Source organism: Cololabis saira, chromosome 2, assembly GCF_033807715.1.
Source record: "Cololabis saira isolate AMF1-May2022 chromosome 2, fColSai1.1, whole genome shotgun sequence".
Taxonomy (NCBI): domain Eukaryota; kingdom Metazoa; phylum Chordata; class Actinopteri; order Beloniformes; family Belonidae; genus Cololabis; species Cololabis saira.
The window spans coordinates 880606-902746 of record NC_084588.1 but is presented as its reverse complement, the minus strand read 5'-3'; the positions used below and the strand labels follow the sequence as shown (position 1 = coordinate 902746).

Here is a 22141-nt window from a genome sequence, read left to right as displayed (position 1 = left end):
GTGTTTGAGGTGGTTTTGTTGTGTTTGAAGTGGTTCTGGTTGTGTTTAAGGTGGTTCTGGTCTTGTTTGGGGTGGTTTTGGTTCTGTCTAGGGTGGTTCTAGTTCTGTCTGGGGTTGTTCTGATTGGGTTCAGGGGTGGTTCTGGTTCTATCTGGAGTTATTCTGGTTCAGTCTGGGGTGGTTGTGTTTCTGTTCCTATTGTTGCTGGTTCTGTCTGGGCCGGTTCTGGTTGTGTTTGTGATTGTTCTGGTTTTATTCAGGGTAGTTCGTGTTATGTATGGGGTGCTTGTGCTTCTGTTTGTGTCTTAGCCGTCTTTTTGTTCTGTCTAAGGTAGTTCTAGTTTTGTTCGTGTTGGTTCTGGTTGTGTTCAGGATGGTTTTGGTTCTGTCTGGTTTTGTTCTAGTTCAATTCAATTCAATTCAATTTTATTTATATAGCATTTACAGTTTTTGCCCATTGCTTGAACACTATAGACCCATGCTTAAACTAAAGTAACACAACTTGAAACTTTTGTTACCATACCTCAAAAACATGTATCCATACCTTAAACCAAAGCGCTGCTTTGCACTCTAGTTGCAATTCTGCAACACACTTAGTCCTTTATGCAACACACTTGGTCCTGCATACCAGACTCTATTTCATACATAAGACACTTCGTTCACAAATGAAATCTCAGGGTGCCATTTGGAAAACACATGTTTCCAAAATACAAAACACATCGGTTAATTGCAACCATTCAAATACACACCTGAAGGCACTAGCTTGCTAAACGTAACACCAATCCGCCAGCTACAAAAAGGCCTCAGTTTGGCCATTTCAAGAACTTTGCAAGCATGGATGGAGGGATAGCAAGAGGCAGAGGTCGAAGAGGCAATGCACGGACCTCCATATCTGACGATATAAGGGCAACTTTGGTGGATCATGTTATAGATCATGGCCTGACAATGAGGGAAGCTGGGCAGAGAGTCCACCCGCACCTCAGCCGCTTCACAGTGGCAACTATAATACTGTAAGAAAATTCAGACTGGAAAACAGGTATGTCTTCCCCTCTCTACCTTCTACTCAGATGGTATTTACAGCACTCTACAGTATATCACATTACCACATCACATGTACAGGGTAGTGCAGGGTTCAGTACAGTGGATGATACAGTATATACAGTGAAGTACTGTAAGAAAAAGAATCAAACTGATGACAATTTGTGGTTGTATTTCTCTAGAATGACTAGAAAACCTTCTGGGGGAGGACGCCAACGCCTGTTCACACAACCGTGAGCCCACGTGCATTATGCACAATTATGAGTTTACAATATAGTGTTTTTTCTATTTTTTTTTTTTTTAGTTCACGTTACTATGTACAACATTGAGTAGGCCTATTTGGTTTGGTTTTTTTGGTTGCTTGAAAATGTGCCTGCTGAATAAACAAAAATAAAAAAACAAAATCAAAGACTGCAGTGTTTTATAAAGTAGACTAGTGTGTTCTCCCTCATCTGAAAGTGTATGCATATGATACAAGTGTGTGTCATTTTGTCATCAGAGTTACATTTTGACCAAGTATTTTTAGCTTTTGATAGCAGAGTTTAGGCAGTGATAGTAGAGTTTCAATTTGACACAGATGTGAATGGTATATTTCCCAGTGTTGTGTCATGCTTACTTGTGTGTAGAGTTTTGGCACAATGAGCGAAATTTTGCAAAATGTGTTCAAGCAACAGGCAAAAACTGTAATACAACAAAAGTTGTCTCCAGACGCTTTCCAGAGACCCAGAACATGAACATAAACCCCCGAGCAATTATTACATAAACAATGGCAGGTAAAAACTCCCCTAGTGGGAGAAAAACCTTAAGCCAAACAGTGGCAAGAAAAACTCTTTAAGAGGGAAGAAACCTGGACCAGGACCTGGATCATAAGGGGGGACCCTCCTGCCGAGGGCCAGACTGGGGGGCTCGAATTGTGTTCTGGGTCGTTCGGATTCTGTCTGGGGTGGATTCTATTTGTGTTTGAGGTGGTTCTGATTCTGTGTGGAGTGGTTCTGGTTGTGTTCAAGGTGGTGCTGGTTGTGTTCAAGGTGGTGCTGGTTGTGTTCAGGGTGGTTCTGGTTGTGTTCAGGGTGGTGCTGGTTGTGTTCAGGGTGGTGCTGGTTGTGTTCAGGGTGGTTCTGGTTGTGTTCAGGGTGGTTCTGGTTGTGTTCAGGGTGGTGCTGGTTGTGTTCAGGGTGGTGCTGGTTGTGTTCAGGGTGGTTCTGGTTGTGTTCAGGGTGGTTCTGGTTGTGTTCAAGGTGGTGCTGGTTGTGTTCAGGGTGGTTCTGGTTGTGTTCAGGGTGGTTCTGGTTGTGTTCAAGGTGGTGCTGGTTGTGTTCAGGGTGGTTCTGGTTGTGTTCAGTGTGGTTCTGGTTGTGTTCAGGGTGGTTCTGGTTGTGTTCAGGGTGTTTCTGGTTGTGTTCAAGGTGGTGCTGGTTGTGTTCAGGGTGGTTCTGGTTGTGTTCAGGGTGGTTCTGGTTGTGTCCAGGGTGGTTCTGGTTGTGTTCAAGGTGGTGCTGGTTGTGTTCAGTGTGGTTCTGGTTGTGTTCAGGGTGGTGCTGGTTGTGTTCAGGGTGGTTCTGGTTGTGTTCAAGGTGGTGCTGGTTGTGTTCAGTGTGGTTCTGGTTGTGTTCAGGGTGGTTCTGGTTGTGTTCAGGGTGTTTCTGGTTGTGTTCAAGGTGGTGCTGGTTGTGTTCAGTGTGGTTCTGGTTGTGTTCAGGGTGGTGCTGGTTGTGTTCAGGGTGGTTCTGGTTGTGTTCAAGGTGGTGCTGGTTGTGTTCAGGGTGGTGCTGGTTGTGTTCAGGGTGGTGCTGGTTGTGTTCAGGGTGGTGCTGGTTGTGTTCAGGGTGGTTCTGGTTGTGTTCAGTGTGGTTCTGGTTGTGTTCAAGGTGGTGCTGGTTGTGTTCAGGGTGGTTCTGGTTGTGTTCAGGGTGGTGCTGGTTGTGTTCAGGGTGGTGCTGGTTGTGTTCAGGGTGGTTCTGGTTGTGTTCAGGGTGGTTCTGGTTGTGTTCAGTGTGGTTCTGGTTGTGTTCAGGGTGGTTCTGGTTGTGTTCAGGGTGGTTCTGGTTGTGTCCAGGGTGGTTCTGGTTGTGTTCAGGGTGTTTCTGGTTGTGTTCAAGGTGGTGCTGGTTGTGTTCAGGGTGGTTCTGGTTGTGTTCAGTGTGGTTCTGGTTGTGTTCAGGGTGGTTCTGGTTGTGTTCAGGGTGGTTCTGGTTGTGTTCAGGGTGGTTCTGGTTGTGTTCAGGGTGGTTCTGGTTGTGTTCAGGGTGGTTCTGGTTGTGTTCAGGGTGGTTCTACTATTGTCTGGTGTTATTCTGGTTGTGTTCAGGGTGGGTGTGGTTATGTTCGGGGTGGCTCTCGTTCTATATGGGGTGCGTCTGGTTCTATCCGCCTGGGATTCTTTGGTTCTGACTGGGTTGCTTCTGGTTGTGTTTAAGGTGGTTCTGTTTTTTTTTAGGTGGAACTTGTTCTTTTCGGTGTGATTCTGGTTTTTCATCCCTCACTGAAGTATTGTGCTCTCAAAGACAACAAAGTTTTTCAAGGATGCCTGAAGGCTCCACGTTTGAAACTTTTTAAGTTTTGTTACTAGTTTAAAGTTTGAATGGTGTTCCTTTCTGAAAGTATGCTGAAGTAATGAGGTCTGAAATTCACTCCAAAGTGAATGAAGGTTTTCAAGGGATTTGAAGATTTCCCCAATTATATTCTAATGGGCCTTGGAAATTCTGGAATATCTTAAAAAGTTTAAGGATTTGAACGACTAAAAGTCATAGCAGCGACAACTTGAAAGAGCTGAACAATTTGATATCTGAATTGTTTGCAATAGCTCAAAAAATGTGACCCAAGTTACTACTACTACTGTCATTTAGCAGACGCTTTTATCCAAAGCGACTTACATCTGAGACACACACACCATGGAGCAATTAGGGTTAAGGCCTTGCTCAGGGGCCCAAGGTGGTTCATCTTTGTTGCCATTCCAGGGGTTAGAACCTGGGTCCTCCAGACCCAATGCTGACTCAGCATTCAACCAATAATTGCACTACAGTTCAGAAACAATCCGAGCATCCTCCTTTACTGCTCCCGGCCAAACAGACCTCCCATCCTCCCTTGACCCACAGCTTCCCTGTCACAATTTAGTCATCTCATCTTCCACCTCAGCCAGGGATCTTGCTGCTGATCACTGTCCCCTACCACATCAGTAGATGGTGGGCCCCTCCCCCTCCCACTTCTCTGCCTCTACCAGGCAGGTGAATAGATGACTGGAGAGACTGAACAGCACCAAGCTGGATGGCGTCAGCCCCAGAGTTCTAAAAGCTTGTTCGGACCAGCTGTGTGGGATTCTGCAGCACCTGCCGACACCCTGCCTTGTTCCAGTACCCAAACAATCTCATCCATCTTATAAGAATGACTATAGACCTGTAGTCCTAACTTCTCAAATCATGAGAGTCCTGGAGCGTTTTATTGGTCCACCTGAATAAGCGAACAAGCTCCTCCCCGGGCCCTCTGCAGTTTGCATGGTGTCATGTGGTTGGAGTTGCAGACCCCATCACACACCTGATTCATCGAATCCACAGAGATCTGAACAAAGTAGGCAGCACTGTAAGGATCATGGTCTTCAATTTCTCCAGTGCAGTTGACACCATCCAGCCAGCAAGACAACAGGTCCAAGGTGAGGAGCCAGACAAAGCACAGCTCAAAAAAACGCATATGATGAAACAAAACACTGATCCTCGTTTTCCCTTGCCCGGATGCAGGACACCGGGGCCCCCATCTGGAGCCAGGCCTGGAGATGGGGCTCGCTGGCAAGGCAAGGCAAGGCAAGTTTATTTGTATAGCACATTTCAGCAACAAGGCAATTTGAGGCAATTTGATTTGATGAGTTCCAATACCGTGGAATAATAAAGAAACGTTTTTAACCTTGATTTAAAAGAACTGAGGGTTTCAGCATTCCTTCAATTTTCTGGAAGTTTGTTTCAGGGCTGTGGAGCATAAAAGCTTTTTCATGTTTTATTCTGATTCTGGGGACACAACAGACCTTAACCAGAATACCTGGGAACTCTGGATGGTTTCTATAGCAAGAACAAGTCTCTGATATATTTTGGTCTTATCCATTCAGTGATTTATAAACTAACAGAAGGATTTTAAAGTCTATTCTCTGAGGCAGCAGCCTTCTGGATCAGCTGCAGCTGCTTGATTGACCTATAAGGCAGATCTGTGAAGACTCTTGACATAATCAAGTCCACTGAAGACAAACTGATGGATGGGTTTTTCAAAATCCTGCTGAGACATTGGTCCTTTATTCTGGAGATGTTCTTCAGGAGATAGAAGGCCGACTTTCTAATTGTCTTAATGTGTCTCTGAAGGTTCAGGTCGGAATCCATGGTTACACCCAGATTTCAGGCCTTATTAGTGTTTTGTAGCTATAGTAATTGAAGCTTTGTGCTGACTCTAAAAGGCCCTTCTTCTGGTCCAAAAACAACTATTTCGGTTTTAGTTTTTTTCAGTTTTTGTTCAACTGAAGAATATGATGGTAAATACACTCATTGATTTGTTTACTGCGTCTACTCAATGCTTGTATGGGCTCTTTGGGGTGGGGGCGATGAATAGCAGAGAAGAAAGGTGAGAATGGAGGAGCATGTGAAAGTTGTCGGTCCAGTGAATGGGGAATTTACATTTCTAAAATGCCCCGACAGCACCTTAGAGGGTGATAGAGGTAGAGTGATATGTGTTCTTTGTGGAAAGGACTTGCCACCGAAGCAACTCAACTCAAGCCTACCACATAAATACAAAGCACCCCGCGCATGTGCACGTCTGCGACCGAGAGGCTGGCAAATGTTCTTGCCAAGTGGATGTAAATGGCTAGGACTGCCTCTGTTCAAGTCTGTTAAAAAATAAATAAATGACTTTATAAAGCCACTTTTCTTTTGTTATACAGTATATCAATCATTTATTCTTCCACAATAATGAAATTAATTTAAAGGAAAACACCTCAAATTGAGGGCTTTTCTCAGCAATCTTTAGGTGAGATTAAAAAAGCGATTAATTAGATTAATTAATTAAAGATATCAATTAATTAATAGCTACATTTTTTAATCGCTTGACAGCACTAAATAAAACACAATATACATTATAAACAAATATAAATAAATAAATAAATAAATAAATAAATAAATATTGCACATCCTTTGGCCTCATGGAGCATTGTTCAGGAGTTTAGTGGAGGTTGGCATAAATGAGTTCTTAAAGCGGGGGCGCCAGCGTTGGCTGTCAGGGTGGCCCTGTCTCTCCATGCAGGCTGGCCTTTCGCCCAGGTGGGGGTCATGGGCCAGGAGGGCGTGGACCTCTTGGCCATGTAATTGGCCTATGTTGGGTGGCTGGTGCTCGGCTGGGTGCTGGTCCGTCGCCATGGGTTTCCTGTCTGCATCTTCCCGTGGTCATGGGGGCAGTTTTTCGCCTGCTGGGAGGGGGCAGGGCTTGCTGGTGGGGGGTTTCCTCCCGCCCTCTTCTAGTCCTCCGTGGGGCGGCTGGTGGCCTGGGTTTGGGTTTCTTCCTTGTCAACTTCTGGTCCCTCGGGTGGCGGGGTTGTGCCCTCCCTCCTCCACTATAGTTGCAGTTCAGGTAAAATCTTGTTTTCACTTTGCACACACACACAGACATACACACCTGCTAGCTCACCTACATGTTCACCCCACAGTTTCGGGGGCAGATAATTGCAGTAGCTTAGTACTGATTTAGTTTTAAAGACCTGGGGCCTCATGTACAAAACGTGCGGCACATCGACTGCCAATCCAGGAAGCAGGAACACACTGGAAATCTGCAACAAAAAACCACAAACAGAACACGAAACCGGCATGGAGCCAACCAAAACATGAACAGCAATCGACCCAAATCTTGAGATCTGATCGCAGTCTGAGCTAAGCTACCGCTACCTAACCCCAAAAACTAGAGAGCCAGCATGCAGGTGAACAAGCCAGTGTGTATGTCTATGTGTGTGTGTGTGTATATGTATGTGACTAAGTGGCTATGTGTGTGTGTGTGTGTGTGTGTGTGTGTGTGTGTGTGTGTGTGTGTGTGTGTGTGTGTGTGTGTGTGTGTGTGTGTGTGTGTGTGTAATAAACCAAACAAAGCTCTACCTGAAGTGTATCTATAGTGGGGGAGGGGGGGGGGAGCAACCCCGCCACCCCGCCACCCACGAGACCAGAGGCCGACACGGAAGAGCCCGGAACCCAGGCCACCGGCAACCCCACAGAGGGGAGAAGCAGGAGGGAGGCAACCCACCGCCTGCGAGCCCCCCCCCCCCCCCACGGCGCGGGAAGAAGCAGCCAGGTATCTTTCGGCGGCGGACCGCAACCCAGGCAATCCCCGGCCACCCGGTCCGGGCCGGACACGCGGCCAGGAGGCCCTCACACTTCAGGCCAACGACCCCCACCTGGCAGGGGGCCAGCCTGCGCACCCGCCCCCCACGAAAGTGGCCCTCCAAGACCAGAGGGGCGCCCCTCCGCAGAGGCAGCGGGGGGGACCGGAGACGGGCCCGGAGAGAGGGAACCCCCCAACAAGGCGACACCCGTGCAGGCCCGACAACGGAGGGCCCCAGACCCAGGCATCCCATTCATTCATCCATTCAACTATCCGATATCTATACTAATAATAATATGATATACTATACATAATAATAATAATAATAATAATAATAATAATAATAATAGTAACCATCTTTGTATAATATAATATTGATAAATTATTAAGTTTTGTTGTCCTGCCAATGGAGGCCCAAATCCTCCATGGCAGGACCCTTCCATACCGCATTCTCACCGACACAAACACACAATCACGCACCGTTTCCCCCTCCCCGGGGGGGTCCAGCACAGCCAGAAGGCACCCCAGGCTGCACGGCGAGCCCCGCCAGGCCCGGGTATCCCGATTAAGTGTTGAATGTGCAGTGTCTATTTTGCTGTTAAAACTGTGAGGTGGGGAGTGCCGGGCCACGCGGGACAATGCCCCCCACGACCCGGACCCCCCGCCCTTCGCCTATGTGCGTATGAATCGTGTAGGGGGGGAAGGAGGGGGAGCGGAGGCCAAAGCCAGGAGGCAGGACCAGCAAAGCCGGCCCTGATAAGACACCCGCGCCCCCCCACCGGCCATCCAGTAGACGGGGGCCGGCCCTCCGAGCCGGGCCAGGGCCCCACCGTACCTCCACGGGCGCCCCCGGCGCCGCCGGAGCCCCCAGACGGAGGGGGAAATGGTCCAACACCCCCACATTCATACTGACAACATAAGACATAGACACCTGGGAATGGTGCCACCTCGCCGCCGCGCCCGCCCGTGCACCCCCCGGTCAGGGGAGGCCCGATCCCCGGACCCGGCAGCCCCCCCCCCCCCGAGGCCACCCCGGCGGACACCCCAAGGGTCACGGAGTCCCCACATCTGCAGGGGCACTCGGCCCCTGCCCAGCGACGGAGGACCAAGGCAGCAATGCTCCCCCAGCGCAGACAGCCACCCCCCACCCAGGCAGGGCCGGGCCCTCCGAGTGGGACCCCCACGTCCACGGCCCAGCCCCCCCCGGGAGACCCGGAGACGCCCTAGCCACTACCCCCCGCCGGGGCCCCCCCAGCCACCCCCCCCACTGCCATGAGGCAACCCCCCCCATAGGCCCCCCAGGGGCCACCAGAGGCCCGCGCCCCAGACCCCCCAAGCCGACCCCCAACCCCAAGGGCTACGAGATCACCACCCCCCCGCCCCCACTAGGTAACGAAGCCAATAATCTGGGACCAGAGAGAGTGCAATTCAGCCAAATGTTGTTCAGTGGAGGCAGACATTATCTCACTACTAATATGATCTGATAAAAGATTCCTAAAATGATTGATACATAAACTGGATTTTTGTTTCCAATTTACTAGAATGGTTTTCTTTTCTTTTTCTTTTCTTTGCGATACACAAGGCAGTAAGGACCCGGTGTGTCCAATTAGGTTCTATTTCAATGTCTCCCAGGTGACCTAATATACATACCGTGGGGCACACTAGGATTCTGTAGTTGATCCATGTGGATAAATCCTCACAAATCTCCTTCCAGAACCTCTGTACCGGTGTGCAGAACCATAAAGCATGCATATAATTATCAGGAGTGTTCTCTGTGCACTGTGAACAGATATTAGAGGTGACAAAGCCCATCAGGAACATCCTTTGTCCAGTATAATGTATTCTATGAAGAATTTTGTACTGTATAAGTTGTAAGTTTGGGTTTTTAGTCATAGTAAACGTATTTAAGCATATTTGTGACCAAGAAAACTGGTCGGTATTCAGAGAGAGATCTGCCTCCCACTTGGAAATCGGGAGAGAGACTGAATCGTCCAGTTTAGACACTAACCTGTAGAGTTTTGATAACAACTTTAAAGTGCTTAGATTCAATAAATCTATTATCTTAGCGGGAAGTTGTAAGTTTAATTGACTAATTTTGTATGTTTTATTTATTATGGCCTTAAGTTGTTGATACTCTAAAAATGTATTCCTGCTAACTCCGTATTGAACAATAAGTGTATTGAAAGGTACAAACTGTCCTCCTACAATTACGTGCTGTAAGTACCGTATTCCTTGATCTCTCCATTGAACGAAATTAACCATCTTTTTATCATTTTTCACGATGTCTGGGTTGTTCCATATGGGTATACGGTCACATGGAAAAGGTGAAATTTTAGCTACTTTAAGAAATTCCCACCAAGCTGATAAAGTTGTGCTAATATTAATGCTTTTGAAACATTGATGACGTTTGATACTTTGACTAATAAATGGTAACTCTGAGATTTCTAGTTCGTTGCAAAACACTTGCTCTGAGTCCAGCCATTGACTATCTAAAGGATGATTTTTTGACCATTTTACAATATACTGTAATTTATTGGCAAGGAAGTAATACTGACAATTAGGTAGCTCTAAACCTCCATATTCTTTAGATTTTTGCAATGTCTTTAAACTAATACGTGGAGTTTTATTTTTCCACAGAAATTTTGAAACACATGAGTCCAACAATTTAAACCAGGAAAGAGGGGGTTTGCATGGTATCATTGAGAAAAAAGAATTTACTTTTGGTAAAACCATCATTTTAATGAGTGAAATGGGGAGATAGCTCCATCTGGAAAGATTATCTTCTATTTTCTTTATAAGCTGAACATAATTTAATTTTATTAACTCTGACAGCCTAGGGGAGATGTTTATGCCTAAATATCTAATGTTCCCTGATTGTAATTGAGTATTGGTTATATTCCTAAAATTGCAGTTAACACACAAAACAGTGGATTTAGACCAATTAATAGAATAATCAGACAGAGATGAAAATCCCTCTATAAGTGCAATTGTCTGTGATAGTGAAGATCGTGAGTTCTGGAGGAAGAGGAGTACGTCATCCACATAAAGACTTATTTTGTGCTCTACTATTTTGCATTGTATACCTTTAATATTTTGATTTTGTCTAATAGCTGCTGCTAAAGATTCGATAAATATTGCAAATAATGAGGGAGATAGAGGGCAACCCTGTCTAGTGCCTCTTTGCAAGGTAAAACTTGTAGAGATTTGATCATTTGTCCTTACACGTGCCTTGGGAGAGCTGTATAATATTTTTATCCAGTCAATGAAAGATTCACCAAATCCAAATTTATGTAAGGTTGCCAATAGAAACTTCCAATTTACCTTATCAAATGCTTTTTCCACGTCTAAGGATATAATAGTAGTTTCCTGTTTATTGATACTGGAATAGTCTATAATATTTAATAATCTGCGAATATTAGTAGACGAATGTCTACCTTTAATGAAGCCTGTTTGATCCGGATGTACGATAGAAGGGGTGACTCTTTTCAGACGTTCAGTAAGGGCCTTGCTAATTATTTTAAGGTCTACATTTATCAATGAAATTAGGCGGTAGCTCGATGGGAGCAAGGGATCTTTGTCCGGTTTTAATAAAAGACTAATATTAGCAGAGTTCATATTTAAGGGTAAGCTTTTATTCTCCCTAATATTTAAAATCATTTTAGAAAATGTTGGTGCTAATATGCTCCAGAATTCCTTATAAAATTCAGCTGGGAAACCATCTGGGCCCGGAGCTTTATTATTGGGCATATGTTGAAGAGCTTCATAAAGTTCTCCTATTGAGAGCTGTGAGTCTAAATTCGTAACCTGTTCCTGATGTAACTTTGGCAGGTTAATTTCTCCAAGAAACTCATTAATGGATTGATCAGATGGTTCAATTTGTGTATAGAGTATAATTTATAGTAAAAGTCTCTAAAGACTGAATTTATTAAACAGGGATCATGTGTAACTTCCCCTGACTGGTCCTTAATGGATGTTATGGTTGTTTTTTCTTTGTTTATTTTTAATTGATTGGCTAAATATTTTCCCGATCTGTTAGCATGTGCAAAGTTTTCCAGGCGAAGCCTTTGTACTAGAAACTGCGTTTTTGCGTCAATTATTTTATTTTATTCTATTTTAGTTTTCCTTATTTTGTTAAGGATACGTTCATCTGCAGAGGTCTGAAAGGCCTCCTCTAGCGTCTTTATTTCACCTTCTAATTCTTTTGTTTTTAAGTTGTCTTTTCTTTTCTTTTTTGAGGAAAAGGAAATTATTTTGCCTCGCATTACTGCTTTCCCTGCTTCCCATAGAACGCTCGCTGATATTTCCGGCTGGTCGTTATTTTGCAAAAAAATATCCCATTCTTTCTTAAAAAAGTTAGTAAAGTCGGGGTCTTTGAGCAATGATGTATTAAATCTCCAAACTTTGGAGGATGATACGATCCCCCTCTTCCCCAGAGTGAAAGAAACAGGTGCGTGATCGCTGATATTGATTGGGTGTATTTGTGATTCTGAGATATCTCTCATCAGAGAGCTACTGACTAGAAAATAATCTAACCTAGAGTATGAGTGATGAACAGCTGAGAAAAAAGTGTAGTTCCTAAGGGTTGGGTGTAAAGAGCGCCATGTATCGCAAAGACCCAGATCATTCATGTATTGCTTAACAATACTTGCTGACTGCCAACTCCCCTGTCCGCCTGCATTACTGAGTCTGTCCACTCCAGGGTCCAGAACCATGTTGAGCTCTCCTCCGATGATGACTGTGTTGTCTAGGTGAGCAGAAAGTGAGGTGAAAAAAGAGTGAAAAAACGAAGAGTCATCAACATTTGGACCATATACATTAGAAATACATAAATTCAAGCTTTGAATTTGCAAGACTAAAATTAAATATCTACCCTCTGAGTCAATGTGTGTGTCCTTTACAGTGAAATGTATTCTTAATCACCAAGTGTTTATGAAGCTATCTCTAATCTAATTACCAAATGTTTACAAAGCTATATCTAATCTAATCACCATTTAGTGAGAGAGAAAGAGAAAAGAAAAAAGGCAAATTTGTACTCATCTCTCAGAAGAGCCAAGGCGTGATGTTGGGGTTCCGGTACAATTCTCCGTTCACGTACAGCCGGTCGACGGTGATGACAGCCCGAGCTCCCTCCGAAATGAGCCTCCTCCGGACCGGGAAGAGGACTCGGCGACGGTCCAGGATCTCCCGGGGGAACTGGTCGTTCACGGAGAACGGCAATCCACGTAGCTGTGGCCCCCGTCTTTTCACAAGCTCTTTTTGCTTATAATGTTTGAATTTGGCAACAATGGGTCTGGGTCTCTGGGCTTCCGATCTTCTTCCTCCAAGGCGATGGACGCGGTGAAACGTGATGGAATTCGCCATGTCTTCCGGAAGCTTCAGGTTGTTGCGGATGAAATCCTGAGCAGTTTCCTCAGGATCCTCATCAGCTTTTTCGGGGATCCCAGAGAATACTAAATTGTCCCGCATGCTTCTACTTTGAAGGTCTAAATGTGCCTCTTTCATGGTCTTATTCTCCCTTTTAAGCTGGCTCATCCCATCTGAGTTTTTACCGACTCCTTTAAATCCCGGTTTTCAGCCGCGAGCGATTCCACCTGCCGTTGGCTGTATTCCAGGGAGGCCTGCAGCGCTTGTATCTCCCTGTGCAGGACCTCCAGGAGGGACAGACGGTTCTCAAAGCCACTTAGCCGGGCGTCGATGGACAGCAGGGCGTCTGGGGGTGAGATGGCTCCAGGTGATTTTTCGTCCCGGCATCTTTTTGACGATGAGGCGTTCGGGGTAGCTGCGTCTTTTTTACCCATGACAATCCTATTGTAATTTTCTTCCATATACTCCAGCAGGGACTCTATGGTTTCTTTCTGATCCAGATTATTTATACCTATGTAACCTCTCTGTTGAATAAATTTTCTCTTAATGTACAATTACTATTTGTTTAATAACCAAAAGTATATTTTTCAGCTCGACATTGAATGCTGCTGCTGTCTCTGTGCTCCTCGTGCTCCTACCACATCTCGCGAGAACTCACGGGACCTCCTTAGCCACGGGACCTCCTTAGGACAGACAAACATTAAAATACAATTTGCAGCGAAGAACCGGTTCTGTAAAATTGTCTTTAAAATATAACTAAGTTGTCACGGAAAGGTTGGTTGGTACGAACTGATGTGATTCAGCAATGAATGAATGAAGTCGAATGAATAAAGTCGGCTGCAGGTGCTGCAGGACTCCAGAAAGTGTTTCTAGGATGAGTGGTTTTTAATGGATAATTATCCTTATTATCATATTCAAATATATCTACTTGAGGGAGGAGACAGGGCGGAGTGGTGTGCTCCTGCATATATGCTCAAAGAAAAGTGCGTGGATTTGGGCGTACGCACACTTTTAAAATGTGTTACTAATTTTCTTTGCCCAGACACAAACAGCCTCTTACGTGAATGTTTGTAAGTTGAAGAAAAAGGTGGTTTGGTCTGGCCGGTCGGCGTTATTTGTCGAACAAAGGGGGTTACGCTCAGCAGGGGATCCTGATAAGGAGCGGCTCTCTCTCTCATTCCTGTTCCTTACTGTGGATGAGGGGGCAACTTGGCACAGCAGCTGGGCCTCCTTCAGCTTCAGGTCGGTCCAAAGGCGTTCACGTCGAGGCATGCAGGGTCCCTGGTTCGGCTTTCTGGGGCTTGGAACCTCGTGGGTTACTCGCTGCAGCGCTGCAAAACGGATGCTTCTTCGGTCAACGATACTGGAGGGGAGGCCGGTCGTGGCTAGTCGCTCACAGGGAAGGTGCAGAGGTCCTGTAGGGCAGAGAGCAAAAGAGAGCGAGAGAGGGGGGCATTGCCCTTTATAGCTGCGCCCAGGAAGTCGATGCGGCCCTTCCTGCAGTTTGGGGTTGGTGTCCAATCATCTAAAGAAATGCCCTGTTCCTTCACTAATTGATTAATATAGCATCTAAAAGAAAAGCTATTGTCCAATGTTATGCCAAGGTATTTATAAGTGGCCACAGACCCAGTATGGGTACCCTGAGCAGACATAATACAGGGTAAAGCAGCAGGCACCTTCTTTTTATTTGTGCCTGAATGGTGTCAAAAGCAGACTGCAGATCTTTGAACACCTGGGCAACAGAAGATGTGCAACAATAGACCACAGAGAACCAGCCAAACGCATTGTCTGACATTCCAATGGTAGAAAGTCGCTGACATAAAATACTCAACTGTATCAAATACCTTTTTGAAAGATCAATAAAAAGGGCAGCGCAGTATTTCTTGGCATCCATGGATTCCACAATATCATTTATCACCTTAATGGCAGCAGTTGCTGTACTATACTGCTTCCTAAAACCTGACTGATTAAATATTGTTCAAGCTCAGGTAGTCCTTGACCCGGTCATTCACCAGCTTTTCAAGAACTTTTGCTAAAATCCATAGCTTGGAGATGGGTCTATGATTATTCAATAAAGTGGGGTCAGCCCCTTTCAGGAGGGAGGACAGGGGCAGTTTTCCACACATCAGGAATGACGTTGCTCTGGATAGAAAGATTAAAAACATGAGATACAGGCTGAGCTATAATTAATTAAATACGGTCCCAGTTAAAATCGGAGAGATCATGAAGGAAAGTTTGTTCGACACAGTGCTTAAGACTTCTTTTATGAACAATACGATGATTAGTGTGAGGGATTTGAATGTCTCTAACTGAACCAATCACACAATGATCACTCAGAACATTAGCAAAAACTGCTGTGGCAGAATATTATTTTAAATTTTAAATTTGAGCTAAAAGCAGCATTGGCTTAGTGGTCACATACAGCACTTATTAGCTCTTATGTCCACAATGGTGTTCACTGCTGAATAGGGGCCATTATGGACACGTACGTGGACACTTGCACTGCCATCTGGTGGTGTCAGAAGAGTCTAACATGCTAAAGTAAAAATTCAACATGGCGGCCAACACTAGGGAATATTCAAGTGGCAGCTCCATACACAAACATCGACCAGGTAAGAAGTCCGCTCTTATTTTATGGCTTATTCTTATTTAAATATTTATAGAAGTGTTGGACACTTGTCATGACACGCAAATTTAAAAAAAAGTCTGAAAATAAGAGCTTAGTAAGTCGTTAATTAAGAAGTACACGTATATGTACTTATGGACTGATGCTCCTCGAAAAAGCTAATATGCTAGTAAACATGCACACATGTAAAATGTTAAAAGTTAACATTTTACATGGTAGTAATAGTAGTAGTAGTAGTAGTAGTAGTAGTAGTAGTAGTAGTAGTGGTAATAGTAGTAGTGGTAGTAGTAGTATTGGTAATAGTAGTTGTAATGATAGTAGTAGTAGTGGTAATAGTAGTGATGGTGGTAGTTATACTAGTAGTATTGGTAATAGTAGTAGTAGTAGTGGTGGTAGTAATATTAGTGGTAATAGTAGTAGTAGTGGTAGTAGTAGTAATAGTAGTACTAGTGGTAGTAGTAGTAGTGGTGGTGGTAGTAGTATTAATAGTAGTAGTAGTAGTACTAGTGGTAGTAGTAGTGGTGGTAGTAGTCTGTTCTAAAGTGATGACAGCTGGCCGTTCGTGGTGACTCGACCAGAGTTGAGAGGTTTTCAGGAAGAACCGAGTTATGTTTTCAAATGAAAACGCTTCAATATGCTCATCATGATGAAGGCAACCTGGTTTCAGTTGTGACAGATCCTAGGCTCAGGTGGCTCATGTATATCAGGTTCTCAGTTGTGACGGATCCTGGTTTCGAGTGTCTCAGGTATATCAGGGTTCTCAGGTGTCTCAGGTGTAACAGATCCTGGTTTCAGGTGTCTCAGGTGTAACAGATCCTGGTTTCACGTTTCTCAGGTGTAACAGATCCTGGTTTCACGTTTCTCAGGTGTAACAGATCCTGGTTTCAGGTGTCTCAGGTGTAACAGATCCTGGTTTCACGTTTCTCAGGTGTAACAGATCCTGGTTTCACGTTTCTCAGGTGTAACAGATCCTGGTTTCAGGTGTCTCAGGTGTAACAGATCCTGGTTTCACGTTTCTCAGGTGTAACAGATCCTGGTTTCAGGTGTCTCAGGTGTAACAGATCCTGGTTTCAGGTGTCTCAGGTGTAACAGATCCTGGTTTCAAGTGTCTCAGGTGTAACAGATCCTGGTTTCATATATCTCAGGTATATCAGATGTCTCAGGTGTAACAGATCCTGGTTTCAGGTGTCTCAGGTGTAACAGATCCTGGTTTCACGTTTCTCAGGTGTAACAGATCCTGGTTTCACGTTTCTCAGGTGTAACAGATCCTGGTTTCATATATCTCAGGTATATCAGATGTATCAGGTGTAACAGATCCTGGTTTCACGTTTCTCAGGTGTAACAGATCCTGGTTTCACGTTTCTCAGGTGTAACAGATCCTGGTTTCAAGTGTCTCAGGTGTAACAGATCCTGGTTTCAGATATCTCAGGTATATCAGATGTCTCAGGTGTAACAGATCCTGGTTTCACGTTTCTCAGGTGTAACAGATCCTAGTTTCAAGTGTCTCAGGTGTAACAGATCATGGTTTCAAGTGTCTCAGGTGTAACAGATCCTGGTTTCAGGTGTCTCAGGTGTAACAGATCATGGTTTCAAGTGTCTCAGGTGTAACAGATCCTGGTTTCAGGTGTCTCAGGTGTAACAGATCCTGGTTTCACGTTTCTCAGGTGTAACAGATCCTGGTTTCATATATCTCAGGTATATCAGATGTATCAGGTGTAACAGATCCTGGTTTCACGTTTCTCAGGTGTAACAGATCCTGGTTTCACGTTTCTCAGGTGTAACAGATCCTGGTTTCAAGTGTCTCAGGTGTAACAGATCCTGGTTTCAAGTGTCTCAGGTGTAACAGATCCTGGTTTCAGATATCTCAGGTATATCAGATGTCTCAGGTGTAACAGATCCTGGTTTCAGGTGTCTCAGGTGTAACAGATCCTGGTTTCACGTTTCTCAGGTGTAACAGATCCTGGTTTCAGGTGTCTCAGGTGTAACAGAGTAGTAGTAGTAGTAGTGCTGATAGTGGTGGTAGTAGTAGTAGTAGTGGTAGTAGTAGTATTGGTAGTAGTAGTGGTGGTAGTAGTGGTGGTAGTGGTAGTAGTAGCAGCAGTGGTAGTAGTAATGGTGGTAGTAGTGGTGGTGGTAGAAGTGGTGGTAGTAGTGGCGGTAGTGGTGGTGGTAGTAGTAGTGGTGGTGGTAGTGGTGGTGGTAGAAGTGGTGGTAGTAGTATTGGTAGTAGTAGTAGTAGTGGTGGTAGTAGTGGTGGTAGTAGTGGTGGTAGTGGTGGTGGTAGTAGTGGCGGTAGTGGTGGTGGTAGTAGTGGCGGTAGTGGTGGTGGTAGTAGTGGCGGTAGTGGTGGTGGTAGTAGTGGTGGTAGTGGTGGTGGTAGTAGTGGTGGTAGTGGTGGTGGTAGTAGGGGTGGTAGTAGGGGTGGTGGTAGAAGTGGTGGTAGTAGTGGCGGTAGTGGTGGTGGTAGTAGTGGCGGTAGTGGTGGTGGTAGTAGGGGTGGTAGTGGTGGTGGTGGTAGAAGTGGTGGTAGTAGTGGCGGTAGTGGTGGTGGTAGTAGTGGCGGTAGTGGTGGTGGTAGTAGTGGTGGTAGTGGTGGTGGTAGTAGGGGTGGTAGTAGTGGTGGTGGTAGAAGTGGTGGTAGTAGTGGCGGTAGTGGTGGTGGTAGTAGTGGCGGTAGTGGTGGTGGTAGTAGTGGCGGTAGTGGTGGTGGTAGTAGGGGTGGTAGTGGTGGTGGTAGTAGTGGCGGTAGTGGTGGTGGTAGTAGGGGTGGTAGTGGTGGTGGTAGTAGTGGCGGTAGTGGTGGTGGTAGTAGGGGTGGTAGTGGTGGTGGTAGTAGGGGTGGTAGTGGTGGTGGTAGGGGTGGTAGTGGTGGTGGTAGTAGGGGTGGTAGTGGTGGTGGTAGTAGTAGTGGTAGTAGTAGTGGTGGTGGTAGTAGTGGCGGTAGTGGTGGTGGTAGTAGGGGTGGTAGTGGTGGTGGTAGTAGGGGTGGTAGTGGTGGTGGTAGTAGTAGTGGTAGTGGTGGTGGTAGTAGTGGCGGTAGTGTGGTGGTAGTAGGGGTGGTAGTGGTGGTGGTAGTAGGGGGTGGTAGTGGTGGTGGTAGTAGGGGTTGGTAGTGGTGGTGGTAGGGGTGGTAGTGGTGTGGTAGTAGGGGTGGTAGTGGTGGTGGTAGTAGTGGGTGGTAGTGGTGGTGGTAGTAGGGGGTGGTAGTGGTGGTGGTAGTAGGGGGTGGTAGTGGTAGGTGGTAGTAGGGGTGGTAGTGGTGGTGGTAGTAAGTAGTGGTAGTGGTGGTGGTAGTAGGGGTGGTAGTGGTGGTGGTAGTAGTAGTGGTAGTAGTAGTGGTGGTGGTAGTAGTGGCGGGTAGTGGTGGTGGTAGTAGGGGGTGGTAGTGGTGGTGGTAGTAGTAGTGGTAGTAGTAGTATTGGTAATAGTAGTAGTAGTAGTAGTGGTGGTAGTAATAGTAGTGGTATTAGTAGTAATGGTAGTAGTAGTAGTAGCAATACGTAGTAGTAATGGTGGTAGTAGTAGTGGTGGTAGTAGTAGTAGTAATAGTAATTGTAGTAATTGTGTTTTATGGAATTTCAGACAAGAATCCACATATGTGGACATCATTTTTCTCCTAAAAGTACATAATATCAAAGATGATGCTTAGTTTTTATTCTAATTAGGTTCCAATAAGCCCAAATAGCAAAGAGAAATAAAAAATACCATGTAAAAAAAACAGCTTGGGCCTCTGGATAATCCCTCTGCATTAGCAGAAGGAGACCTATTGCAACCAACAATAGTTAGGTTTTGACCACCAGACCAAGACAATACTTAAAGCTAAGAATTCAAACTGTTTAGCATGAGACTTGGAAAGCAAGACCCATGTGGCAAGACTGGATCTGACATAGATTGCCATGCCACCGGCCAATTGCCTCATTCTTCCACCATTTTGCACAAATTTATTAAGTCATCACAATCAAATCTGGATGTTAATGCAGGAGGACATCATGTTCATAGCAGCCCACTAGAATGTTCTGTTGTTTCTGGTTGATGATCAAATTACATCCAAACAGTACGTATGCACAAACGGGGACCTCCCAGTGTGAATGACAGAAGCTTTTCTTAACTTTCACTAGATGGGATGGACTTGTTTTTAACATGCTCAGCTGGATGGATGAATGAATGGTTTGTGAATGAATTAATGGTCCACTGTTGGATGAGGTTCCCAGTTATTAATGACACGTTACAAGTATGTTTACTTGAAAACGGTATATGAGTAATTGTTATGGTTCTGGCTGGTAAAATGGAGCGCTAAATAACCATAAGGTCTCCCCGTTACCTATGGATCAATTGGCCGCCCTGTACACCTGTGCCTAAATACCACTAATTGTGCCAATCATGATGTGGACCCAAATCACCACTTGATCTGCACTGCCACCCAGTGACAACTAGAGAATACACAAACAAACTGAAATAAGTGGACAAATAATGGCTCCTGCACTGTATCTGGGCGTTGGGGGTCCTCTCTAATGGCAATCTTGACATCTTTTGTGATGATGCTGTCTTCCTCACTTGGAGCCATGGATTGTAGAATCCTTGTTTACAGAGGGCATGATCATGAACACAGATGGTTCAGTTTCAGTGCTCAATAGAGTTATAACCATTTTGAAGGGTTTTAGCATTATCTGTGGTATATTCGTTTTGTGTCTCTATCTTCTACTTTGCCACTGCTTTTATCAGTACCTGCCAGATTTGTGCCTGTGTGAATCTCTTAGAAAGGTGGTGTAAGAAGCCCTGCAGCACGGGCTTCTCATCTCCCACTTTGCGGCAATGTAGTGAGCAGTCATAGGTTGCATAGCTTTCCGTTACCCTAGAGGTTAACCTGTGGTGTAGAGTTATTGTGGTTGGTTGTGAGTTTATGTACTTACATTATGTTTGGTTATTTAGTTTTTGAGCTGGTGTTTGACCTTGTTTCCTGTTTTAATTTGCAAGTCTGTTACCTTGTTTTTAATTTGAGTTTGACTTCCCTGGCTCTCATCTGTCCTGATTGTTTTTTGTCTGTATCTATTTAGCCCCAGTCTGTATTGTCTGTCTTGTCTTTCCTTCTTCCCTGCTAATCCACTGGTCTATTTGCCCCCCTGATTTTGGTTTGTTCCTGGTTCTGCCAAGTTCTTGCTTTTTATTTTGTAGTGCTTTTTGTTTTATTTGGATTCCTGCCTAAGCTGCGCCTTTTGTTTAATTAAACACTCTTGTTCGGAACTCCTGCCACCTCAGTCTCCTGCACTTGGATCCTGCTCCTTTCAACACATAACCACCTGTCTGTGGTGAGTGCAACAGAGAATGCCTTGGATATTTCAGCAACAACTTTTGCCTTATGCTGCTCATAAAAACTTGGCTAGATGCGGCGTGAATGTGTCAGAACTCTGATCAACAAGCAGAGCTCACCAGATGATTCTTTTGTCACCATAAAAACGGTACGTCCTTACTTACTCAGGCTATCCACTACAAAATTTCAGTTTAATCAGTTCGTTTTAAAAAGAAAGCCTAACCGCGTTGCATCGTTTAGCCCAAAACGTTCTAACCGGTAATCCAGTCTTCTCTTCAAGCGTTCAATTAGCACCACCTGCGACACGTGTAGAGTGTATTTTCATACACTTCATTAGTTACACTAATGAATAAAAGAAGATGCAATGGAGTGTGAGTTGTAATAATAATGATAATACAGTGTTTCCTACAATTGTACAGGCTTGGCAGGGCGCCAGGCCAATGGGAGCCCCCGCCAGGCCAGAAAAGAAAAAAATTATATGCAAAAAATAAGCGATGTATCTATCCATTCATTCAGAAATCAATAATCATTTCCATTTGGGAGCCTCTGTGCGGCGCTGAATATGCAATGCGGTGTTTTGCGGTGTGCTTCTCATTGAAATGAGTAGGCTCTGCTTTGGTGTAACGTGGGACCAAAAATCAGCCTTAAGTCCCTTTAGGCTAATACTGTGAGAAATAACCTCTCATAATAGCGGTACTACAGTTAATAAATGTAATAAATGCTCCTACTGCCGTTTCTGCTGGCTACTGAGTCCCGTAAGTGGCGAGTGTTACTTAATTACTAACCAGCGTCAGAGTCACGCACAGTAAACAAATTGTGATGTTAGAGAGCCACCTTTTGGTCAATTTAAGCAACAGCATCGCCAGCTGCTTGACAGTGGCTCAACTCATTAGTTTACTGTTTTGTTGTTAATAATGTCATTGCAATTTTATCTATGCAATTGTGAAAAAAATGGCAAAATAAATGAAAAACTGTAAACAACCGCATTCCGTAGGCTATTTGGCACTCAGTATTCAGCCAAGTCTTTAAATTTTATTCCGCTTTATTATTATTATTATTACTACTACATTTAAGACCAGTGTATACAATCGTGGCTATGACGTGACCACCACCAACAAGCCCCCCCCCCCCCCCCCTGGCTGGCTACTTATTTAGTATGGCTGGCTAGTCTATGCCTTAGTGCAGTGATTCTTAACCATAGGGCCGCGGCCCACACTTGGGCCGCGAGCGCCATCTAGTGGGCCGCCAAAAAAAAATTCAGTTTGTACGTGTGGGCCGCGGGGGCCGCGGGACTGCATAGCAACTCCCGACCAAATGAGGAAGAAGACACTCAGCTAGCTGTACGTGTAATAGTAAGAGAAATGGTGTGTATTTACAGAGAAAATCCTTCATTTTGCACAGAGTACGTTTAGATCCGCCAGGATCAGGGATCGATTAATTGGGTCTGCGCCCAGAGCGAGCGAGCGCGGCGT

General features: G+C 45.0%; 1 protein-coding gene across 7 annotated transcripts in view; it reads left to right on the top strand.

Annotated features, from left to right (window-relative positions):
• Positions 1-22141, top strand: part of celf1 (cugbp, Elav-like family member 1) — a 148602-nt gene that overhangs the window by 15290 nt on the left and 111171 nt on the right. For 4 of the 7 annotated variants that reach the window (XM_061735647.1, XM_061735633.1, XM_061735675.1 and 1 more), the window contains exon 3: positions 4770-4832. The exons of the other annotated variants lie outside the window; for them this stretch is intronic. In XM_061735647.1, coding sequence (XP_061591631.1) covers positions 4770-4832 — 63 coding nt within the window. The remainder of the gene's footprint in view (positions 1-4769; positions 4833-22141) is intronic. 7 annotated transcript variants of the gene reach the window in all.